The 11239-nt window shown below is 39.9% G+C and overlaps 1 protein-coding gene across 1 annotated transcript; it reads right to left on the bottom strand.

The window, feature by feature from the left end:
- Nucleotides 1-1514: 1514 nt before the first annotated feature.
- Nucleotides 1515-7130, bottom strand: LOC148960520 (uncharacterized). Its single transcript, XM_089113029.1, has one exon. It carries the CDS (start codon nucleotides 7128-7130, stop codon nucleotides 1515-1517), a length of 5616 nt encoding a protein of 1871 aa, XP_088969155.1.
- Between the last annotated feature and the right edge of the window lie 4109 nt (nucleotides 7131-11239).

The following is an 11239-nucleotide window of genomic DNA, read 5'->3' as shown; positions in this document are numbered from 1 at the left end:
ATGGCACATTCTTTCAGCGATTAAGGTAGGATAATCCTTGTATCATTAAATAACATTCGACTTGTATCATTCATCGTTATTTCTTCCTTTTTGGTTTGTATGCTCTTAAACAAAGATCTACCAGTGATCTTCTAGCTTATCCACCCATTGTTGGCCCTCTGCACTGAAATCCTAATCCTTTGGTGAGAGTAGAATGATCTTTCTCAACATCTCCAAAGCAGGGCCGCCGGACCCAGGTTTGAGCAGGGGTGTTGGGACCACTATTTCTAGCGGTGCCCCTATCTTAATATTTAATGATAGACGTATAGGAACGCGATTTTTTGTTGAGCGGCGTTACCTATCATAGTTGTGTTTCTGTGACGACCCGCCGTTGATGAGTAGAACTTCGATGTAGTCTTATTTAACGTGCAGAGAACACGGAGTCAGAGGAGCTTCAGTAAGACGCGTGTTGACTTTAACTGGGGTTATCGTAACTCTGATGTGAACTGAACTGAACTGACTAACATAAAAATTAACATGCTTATATACAGAAATGAATATCTAATATTAACACGAATGATGTAAGGAAAACAAAAGATAGGAAGGGCTAGGCCCAGTGTGAATAGTCTATGAATTGAGATTTAGGTAGATGTGTAGGGTTGATGAGGGCCTAAACAAAAGAGAGGAAATGTTGACATAGTGATATGCTCGTAGAGTGTAGTGATGAGGTAGTGATGTGAAGAAATTACTGTAGGTAAAATAAACAAAGTAGAAATGGATGGCGATAGGTGAGGAAAAATTAGAATGAATGGAATCACTACATAGCTCCCCCCCTAGAATGCAAGCGATAGCGAAGGATTCGATTAGTGTTAGTATGTGGTTAGCTGCGAATAATTAAGACGATAGAAATATACGTATAAAAATTACTTAAATGTTCGAATGTCCAATTTGTTCGTTGACTTGCTTTCGTGTACCTTGCGAGGGTCTGCAAGCAGCGATGAAAATTGACTTGAATTTGCGACGTAGTCCGATGTTGTGCAAGGTTTTGTGAACAGGTTTACCAGGAACCTGCGATGAGTGAATTGCCGAGGTTTTGTGAGTCGGATGACCAAGAACCGGTAGAGTTGTTTTGCCAAGGTTTTGTAAGTCGGGTTGTTGTGAACCTTGTGTTTCACGCGTTAGATTTTGTGACAGAAAATTCTCCAGCCTTTGGTTTTATTATTTATAAGATAAAAACTGATTAAAATTACATTGCTATACTGCACTCAAAATCTACGCCCTCTCCTCCTTCCTCCTCCTACCAACAACTCTCTACGACACGTGTTCCTTTTCCTAGGGACCTGGGGCGAGGTCTCTAACACACTCCCCCGAATTGATACACGAATGTTATCAAGCAACTAAATAAAACAATTACAATGTATATTTGACTAAATATTGTCCAAATGTCCATTTTTTTTTGTAAGCGACTACAGCGATTTTAATTTATAATAAGCAATTTCAGCACTCGAACTTAAACGGTTAACATATCCCTTTTTTTACTTTTTCTGTAACTCTCTACGCTGTAATTCCCCAACTATTGCAGCATTACGTCGTTCTCTACCTGGCACTACATCGTTGTTTGGGGAAATATTTACAGAATCTGGTATCTTCGAATTAAACTCGGTTTTATTTCTGTTACATTTAAGCTCTAACGGTATAAGGTGTTGCAATGAACGACTAAGAATAATTTTCCCACGCTCTGTAGGTACTTCTACTTTGGCAGCCCTAACATTACCGTCTCTACCTTGGATTAATTCCGTAATCCGACCCATTTTCCAAAAGGAGCGTTTTGTTAGTTCGTTCTTTATAATAACAACTTCTCCGACTTCGACCTGGGGCTTGCCTTCCCCTTTACTTGACTGTACCACTTCACGAATGCTCAGGAGATACTCTCTACTCCACCTACCAGTAAAATCTTTCAAAACTTTACGATGGTGCTTGGCTCTCTTTGTCAATGACTCGTGTGTACTAAGAATCTCGAATATTCGATCATTTCCTTCACTGGTTATATTTCTACCATAAATTAAATGAGCAGGTGTAAGTGCATATGATATACCGTCAGAATCATCATAGACATATGTCAACGGTCGACAATTTATTACAGACTCGATCTCAACTAAAAGCGTGCTCAACTCTTCTCGCTTTAACGAGCTTCTTCCTACAACCTTTTTCAAACAACGCTTGACGACACGAACCATCCTCTCCCAAAATCCTCCCCAAAATGCAGCTCTTTGGATGATAAATTGCCAAATGACACCCTTCCCTGCGAGCTGCTCTTGAAGCATCCGAGATCGAAGAATATTTTTAACTTCCTTCGACGCGGAACAAAATGTCTTCGCGTTATCTGAAATAAGTCTCTTAGGAAGGCCCCTCCTAGATGTAAACTTTCTAAACGCCATAAGAAAGGATTCTACGTCTAATTTGCTCACCAACTCTAAGTGTACAGCCCTCGTGGATGCACAAGTAAACAAGCAAATATAGGCCTTTTGAAACCTCTTATTTTCGTCCACGACGTAAAGTGGCCCTGCGAAGTCTATACCGGTATTGCTAAAAGGTGGACCGTCATCTACGCGGGCTTTTGGCAAGTCTAGGCAAGGTATGGTTTTAAAAGGCAATCCTTCCAACCTTTTACACACAATACAGGCTTTAACAATGCTTTTCACTACCTCTCTCCCCCGAAGTATCCAATACCTTTCCCTAATAGCATTTAGGGTCTCTCTTGTCCCGTTGTGAAAAACTTTGTTATGGTACTCCCGTACTACCAACCTAGAAAACCAGTGTTTACTTGGCAACAATACTGGTTGATTTGCTTCCAATGACACATTTGCATGTTTGAGCCGCGATTTCGCTCTTAAAACCTCGTTTGCGTCCAAGAATAAATTGAACTGCGAAACCAAGGGGGGTGGTTTTTTATTACATTTACCCCTTAAAAAGGTTAACTCATTTCCAAACTCTTGCTCTTGTATCGACCTTATTATCTTAATTTCCGCCTCGTTGGACTCTTCATTTATTTTAGATGGCTCTTTAACTTCCTCTCGACCCTTGTTTTTTACCGATTCGCGTAATTTACGTATAAACTTGAGTACATACCCCAGAACACTACACAATTTACCCTTCGAACTGAAGTTCTTGTACTCAAGGAACTCATGAACCCTTAAATGTGTTGTTACCTCTTTAATAACAGCCAAGACTATAGTCGGGAGTGGTTTTCCCTTTCCTAATTCCCTTACAACCTCATCACATTGATCCACATTAAGTTCGTGTGTAACAATATTTTCTGGCCAGTCTGAAGCATCCGATCTGAGAAAATGTGGCCCTTCCCACCACAGTCCCTTCCGGTTAAGGTCTCTTCCATATATTCCCCTTGAAGGCAAATCAGCAGGGTTAAGGGAGCCTGGGACAAACCTCCAATTTTCCTTATCTGACAAACTGCGAATTTGCTGAACTCTGTTTCGCACAAATGTTTTCCATACTTTCTCATATCGAATCCAGCAAAGTACAGCTTGTGAATCTACCCAATATACTGTCTTAGGAATGCTACCAAATTCGCCAGACAATACTTCTCTCACAGTGTTTACGTGTTTGGCCAGTAAACAAGCGCCTAGCAATTCCAACCTGGGAATAGACTGTTTAGTTATTGGTGAAACCCTGGCCTTTGACATAATTATCCTAACTTCTATATGCCCTCCCTCGTACTCAACTCGCAAGTACACTACACATGCGTACGCTTGTTCACTGGCATCGCAAAACCCATGTAATTGCAATTCTTTGACTTGACCTTGACCAAAATAGCACCTGGGAACCTGAATGAAAGTTAATTTCTCCAGCTCTGCAAGAATGCTGAGAAACTCTAAACGCATTTCCCCACACAAAGGCTCGTCCCACCCTACCTTTTCCACACAGAGCTGCTGAAACTTTACTTTCATTCTTATCGTGAAAGGAGTCAAAAGCCCTAAAGGGTCAAAGACCTTTGCAGTTATCTTCAATAATGATCTCTTTGTTACCGGTAATTCTTTACCATACTTAATGACCTCCAGTATATTTACGCTGATTGTATCCTTATCGCAGTCCCAATTAATTCCTAGTATCTTACACTGATCCTCATTATGCATCGCTGGCAATTCACTAATTACTTCAGGAGTCTCCTTTTCAATTTCAATAATTTGGCTGTTGGCTTGATTTTGTGATTCAATATCACACAATTTCTTGCGTAATTCCCCTGAATTTGTTTTGAATTTACGCAAGTTAAATCCCCCTTCGCGCAAAATTTCCTTGGAAACAGTACAAATTTCCAAGGCCTCCTCCACAGAGTCAGTACTACACGACAAGTCGTCTACAAAGAGACGATCTAAAACTTCGAAAATTTTGGGGTAACGATCTTTGTACTGACTCAAATGCTTTTTCACGCAAGCGCCTAAAATGCTTGGACTGGGTATCAAGCCAAAAACCAAACGCTTGTGCCTAAACTGAATAACCCTCGGGTTTTCTTGCTCGATGTTTTCATACCATAAAAATCTCAGCTGATCACGATCAGGCTCCTGTATTTCGATTTGCAGAAAGGCCTTTTCTATATCAGCCGTAACTGCTGTAGCATTGGAACGAAATCTTAATAGTACCTCGAAAAGAAGCGGTATATAATTTGGGCCATTCTGTAACCGATCATTTAATGAGTAATTATTTTCGGCGGACTTAGCACTAGCATCAAACACTACCCGTAGCTTTGTAGTCTGCCTGTTCTCATTAACTACTCCGAAATGAGGAAGAAAATTTACATTTTCTTGTTGTTTACCGCTTACCTCTTCCTTAGGAACCTTCTCAATAATCCCGCTTTTCTCCTGTTCCACAAAATTGTTGTCATACTTACCCAAGAGCTCTGGCTCTTTATTTAACCTTGTCTTCAATGACTTTAGGCGATTTAAACACAAATCGTAATTATTTTCCATGGACTGAGGTATGTCTTCCTGCCAAGGTAGGCTAACTACGTATCTTTCCCCATTAAATCTTATGTTACATGCCTCAGAAAACGACTTAGTGTTTGAATTCTCTAGTTCTCCATTCTCAAACTCCCATGCTTTGTGAAAATTCAACAAGGCTTCCTCTTTCTCTCTCATCTCGTTTTCCTTAGAATTAATCCTTCCTTCAACGATGGAAAGATTACTAACTACACAATTAGTGTTGCATACCTCTAAGCTGTCATTTGCTACAGGACCAGAAATTAGCCACCCGAGTTCACTCCTCACCGCTACGGGACCCGATGAGCCTCTAATAACATCCCCTTTTACAAGGGAATAATATTGATCGGCTCCAAGGAGTATATCTACGTGTTCGCTCTCCCATTCGCTTAACTTATCTGGCCTATCTGCTAATGTTAAGCCGTGTAAATGGGGAAACCCGCTGGTATCTATGGGGCTTGCTAGGGGAGTACAGATCTCCGGAAAACTAAGAGCGGATATTGTTATAAAACCGCTGTCTAACGTTTCTAACTTAAACGAAACCGTTTCACACTTATGCTTAGTAACCTTCTTACTACCAAACGTATTAAGATACAAAATCTCAGAATTCTTAGATGACAGACCTAGGCGTTCTTTTAAGCTATCGGTTAAATAACTACGTTGCGATCCTAAGTCGAATAATATTTTAACCGGTACCTTATTTTCTGGATCATTATACGCATACGTTTTCGCCATTTGCAACAAAACAGTTCCCGATTTTTGCTTTCTTTCTTGCACTGTAGCTGATACGGAAGTCTTCACTGCCATTTCTTCGCCATCCTTGTTGCTGTTTGTTTTCTTGTCAGCTCCACAAATCAAAACATGATGAAAATATCCACAGTTTCTGCAACGCTGTCTTCGGTCACAATTCTTCGCCTGGTGTTTCTGGCTTAAACAAATAAAACATCTCCCCGACTGTCTCAATTTGTCTTTTCTCTCTTTTGGTTCTTTGACATTTGTGCATTCATTTGCTCGATGTCCTTCTTTACAAAACAAACACCTTTGACCTTTATCCTCTCCTCTTGCGTAAAATGCTGACATTGTTGCAGGAGGTGATTTTGTCTTCTGAAAGAACCCAACTTTTGTTTCTTTAACACTGACATTCTCACTCATTTCTCTGGCTTCAACTTCACTCCTAATAATTTCCAATATCTGAGCCATACTCCACACATCTTTTGACGACTGTCGTGCCACCTGCAGTGCGATATTTTTCGGAATTCTTTGCATTAATACAGGAATCAATAAACTTCCGTAGTGTTCCGCGTTTACACCTAAAGACTCTAACCCACGTATGTGAATGTTGATTTTGTCATACAGCGACCTTAACTCCGACGTTTTTTCCGTTACACATGTTGGAAGTTTTAGCAATTCATCCATGTGTGCGGATATCATTTTTTGCTTATTTCCAAAGCGTTCCTTCAAAAGCTCGACAGCGTTTTCATAATTTACTTCGGTTAAAGGTAACCCTTGTACGGCTCTTGCAGCTGGGCCTTCTAGCAGAGAAACCAAATAATTAAACTTGTCTATGCTAGACAAGTCCTCATTTCTGTGAACAAGGCTCTCGTAACTGTCCCAGAACGATGAAAATCCTGTTATCTCCCCATTGAACCTTGGAAGGTTGATTTTCGGTAGCCTTGCTTTTGCTCCACCGCCTCCATGTTCGCTTCTTGGCCTGGTTGGTGTCGTTAAAACGTTTCCCTGATAATTTGGTGTTGAAACATTTGACTGCTCACTCTGAATCGATCCTGTGCCTCCATTTTGTTTGATTTCGGCAGCTCTTTTAATTCTTTCTTGTATATCTCGAACTCTAAATTCTATTTCACTCGACAACAAAACGTCATGCTCGATAGCCTCCGTGCTGATATGTTTCAAAATTTGCTCATCTAGTCCGTGTAAAAGGTTTAACTTTTCCTCCAAAAGTTTGTCTATCACAATTATTCGCGAAATTCGTGACTCGTCGAGATTTCCTTGTTCAATTAATACTACCGCCTCTTTTTCTAACCTCGTGGCAACCGCTCTGTTTGCCCCTCTCGTCGCTTTTACTCTTTCTATGTCAATTGAGGATCCCCTTGTGGATTCTCTCGCCTCCTCGATGTTACACTGTGCTCCTTCCGAAGTCATCTTTTGGTACTTCGTGCCCCACGTTGGGCGCCATTTATGTTGTGAACCTTGTGTTTCACGCGTTAGATTTTGTGACAGAAAATTCTCCAGCCTTTGGTTTTATTATTTATAAGATAAAAACTGATTAAAATTACATTGCTATACTGCACTCAAAATCTACGCCCTCTCCTCCTTCCTCCTCCTACCAACAACTCTCTACGACACGTGTTCCTTTTCCTAGGGACCTGGGGCGAGGTCTCTAACACGGGTGACCAAGAACCTGCGAAGAGCGTGAGACACTGCCGAGCACCGGAGAGTGCCGTGGAGCTGCCGAGGATGTGAGGCGAATAGAGACACTTGTGTCCGAGTGCTGTGTTGTCTAGCTGAGCTCGAGTGTGTGACAAATCCAGTTGAGTTGTGTGAAGCTGACAAATTCGGTGGAGTTGAGTTGGGTTGAAAATAACGTCGAAGGATGTTGTTTTTAGCCATGTCGGTCACGTCGTGGTCACCATTTTAGTAAAACGAGAATTGAGCCTTGTTATGTGCGATTCGTTCACTAATAAAACCAGTGGCGTAGCGTGAGCGCAGAACTTAGGCATGCGGTAACATAAAATATACGGCTATGTTGAATAAATGTAATGGTAATTTCAGTTTCTAAAAAATACAAGCGGTAATTAATGATAATCGTGATAATAAATTTTGATTTTGAAAGTAACAAATCACTTGTACTCTAATTCTAATCAATCAAGGTGTCTATTCTTTGCATCAGAGGCTCCTGAAGAGGTTGGAAAGTGAAGGGGGGCCAAGGGAAAAATTATCACCCATGCGAAAGTTTTTGAAAAAAGCTCAATTGTTTAGCAAGACTTTTCAGAAAAACTCCTAGTGCTAAAATTGCTTCGCAAAAGATTTTATTCTTATTCATATTCCTCAAGAAAAGTCATCACCTAATGCCCACCTAATGTAAGAATTTTTTATGCTATAATGAAGCTGGGGATTCCCGCAAGAAGGAGCTCTCCACATTGCGAAATTGTTAACACACTGCAGAGCCTAAGCGAACAGGAGCAACAGTTTCTGCTCATTTTTTACTCTCATAGTTAACTAAGATGAAAATAGTGATCTGTGAGAGTTGTTAGAATTGAAGATGCTTCCATGTGTAAAGTTTCAGAAAGTTAGTCCCGGCAAATCATCATGTATTTGGCAAGGCTTGCGCTCAGGTCTACCGCATGCCCTGGTCCGTAAATTCTGACTATACTGGCATGCCTTTTGACTTGAATTACGGAATGCGGATCATGAAAAATAGACTCTGACCCCACTTTGACGAAACTTTCACTCTTTTCAACAGTCACAAAGTAAAGAAAGAAAAATAATTGGATTTGAAATGATGCATCACGCAAAGAGTATTCGCAAAAAGCAGCTTATAGGTAGAAAAATGTTGTGGATTATCAAATATTTGGGAAGGCTTGCGCTCAGGCCGACCGCAAGCTCCAGTCCGGAAAATTCTCACTTCTCTCAGAAGCTTCTCTCGAGTTGCACTGAAGCTGCACTGGAGCATCACATGTTTCTCTTATTTCAGACAGGCAAAAAGAGTGATGTGGAGGGGCTTCAGTTTTTCAGATTTTTCGAATTTCATAATTTTTAGCGATCTGTTTACTTGGAAAAATAGCCAATTGGGGCCAATTGGCCTGTTGGCGCTAGAGTTCACCGCATGCTGCTCATGACAAGAAAGAGAAGCCGTTTATTGCGGAAATTGTTATGCATTGAAAGTGTTGCAAGAATTTTAGAATTTGTCTATAAATGTTTACGCTTGCGCCGCAAGCGTAGCATACATAGACGCTACGCCACTGAATAAAACCATCCTTGGCTAACGTGTCATTTCCAACCCAGCGTGTCTTATTTTACGCGCAGAGAACACGGAGCCAGTGAGAGAAACAGTGTGTTGCCTGTGTAACTCTGATGTGAAATGAACTGAACTGACTAACATAAAAATTAACATGCTTATATACAGAAATGAATATCTAATATTAACACGAATGATGTGAGGAAAACAAAGGATAGGAAAGGCTAGGCCCAGTGTGAATAGTTTATGAATTGAGATTTAGGTAGATGTGTAGGGTTGATGAGGGCCTAAACAAAAGAGAGGAAATGTTGACATAGTGATATGCTCGTAGAGTGTAGTGATGAGGTAGTGATGTGAAGAAATTACTGTAGGTAAAATAAACAAAGTAGAAATGGATGGCGATAGGTGAGAAAAAAATTAGAATGAATGGAATCACTACAGACGCAAGTGCAAGATGAAGATTCAGAGAAAAATCACCATTTTGTGTAACTATTTGGTATCAAATCCATCAATATTCTATTTCACATTTCCGCCGATCACAATCCTTACTTCAACTCTACTCCAACCAATTAACTAACTTATTTCGAGTTACAACATACATAATCACGTTCACTTAGACTTGTCGATTGACATTTACCATGTGTATGTCCTTATAGGGTATTGAGAATCAAAACATGTAATTTACCACTGCTTTAAATCAAATATTAAAGGCAATCTGTCACGACGTTGATTGGTTATAAGAACAAAGGGATTTTTATTGTTTCCAGTCCCCCTTTAATTTATCACATTGTAAAAAAACGGCGGAGCGCTGGAATCGTGTTTAGGCTTTTGCTCTAGCTATTGTTCTCGTTAACCAATCCACAACGAGACAGATTGCCTTTAAATCAACATAATAATTAGAACTCTACATGCTGCCGTGTATCTCGGCACGTATTACAATACCGAATGTAATAATAATAACTGTGTGGGGTCTTGGAAGATACCAAGGAGGGTCTGGGCCCTAACAAAGGAGGGTGCCAGAAGGAATAAAAAGGGCACAAGCATATTTTTTCGTAACTAAGAATTATTGCCAGAATAGGACAGCTCTCATGGTAATTTCGACATTTTGAAAAAATAACACATCGTAAATGGCTATTCGCTTCATTCAATGGGCACGTACTCTTGGGCATACTTAATTGTACAATTCCTCATGGACGTTGAATTTTTTTCGTTTGTGCAAACCTCTCGTCATTGTGTGATTAATGTTTTCTTTAAAATTCGATTTACTTCGATTTATGTTTTGATTTTTATTGTAAGTGGAGATCGAGGCAGGCTCACATCCTTCCCCCGTACTTATGGCAGGTGTATTATATTCGACAAATGTTCAAATTAATTTCAACATGCCAAAAAAAATAATTCCATATTAATGCAACCACTCATATAAAAGTAACAAAAACTTACAAGTTAGAAAAAAAATATAGTCTACAAAATTTAAAGGAATTGTCGAATTTTTAGGCTGTATCTATTTCAAAGCGAGTTTTCAGTCTCTATCTCTTCCAAAATTAGCAAAACAAAAAATGAACAGCTAAATTGTAATCTTTAGGTCAATTGATTTTTCTGCGCTGGTCGACCTAATGTATTCTCTCTAATGAGTGCTCCCTTTTTGAGCAAAAAATCTCGAATGAGTGCTCATTATAGATGGTATTGAAAATTCAGATATTCAAGATGCTACATCCTTCTTTATGCAAATCGACAAAGGTTCCTACTCGGAAGAAATTGACATCTTGTAAATTTTTTTGCTTTAACAAGTATGATGCAAATGCAATATTAATTTTTGTAAAAACAATGATCGCTTGAATTTCAAAACTCAGTTTTATATTGGTGGATATCTATCTATCTTCGATGAGCATTCCTCTCTAATGAGCGCCCCCTCTCTGAAGCCAAAAAAAAAATGAGTGACCCCGGCGTTCATCAGAGAGAATACGGTGTGTAACTGGCAGAGAAACAATTGGCGACACATTGAGGAAACATTTTCGCCAAAGAGACAGTCTCCTTCGCAGTAGATGTTGTTAGAAATAGAGAATTCAGTTGTTTTACTTGGGGGTCGAAAGGAAAAATATCTGGCTGTGAAAATAGAACACGCAAAATTTTTTTCAAAAAAGGGCACTTTTCACTTTTTCTGCAAACAGGGGGGCCTGTGCGGCCCTGCAAATGTCTCCTTTCCAAACACCCCATATATGGTCTCCATCATACCCTTATAAAATGGATTAGTAGCCTTCTTTCAGAAAGGTCTAGAGCAATTAGAGTCGACGGG

This window comes from Rhopilema esculentum, chromosome 3 (assembly GCF_057945365.1).
Source record: "Rhopilema esculentum isolate cy_ngs chromosome 3, ASM5794536v1, whole genome shotgun sequence".
NCBI lineage: Eukaryota > Metazoa > Cnidaria > Scyphozoa > Rhizostomeae > Rhizostomatidae > Rhopilema > Rhopilema esculentum.
Note: the sequence above shows the minus strand (reverse complement) of the source record. Positions and strands in the feature narration are given on the sequence as shown.

What these genes read in the sequence shown, in the direction of transcription:
- LOC148960520 (XM_089113029.1), bottom strand. Translation starts at nt 7,130, where the DNA reads ATGACTTCGGAAGGAGCACAGTGTAACATCGAGGAGGCGAGAGAATCC.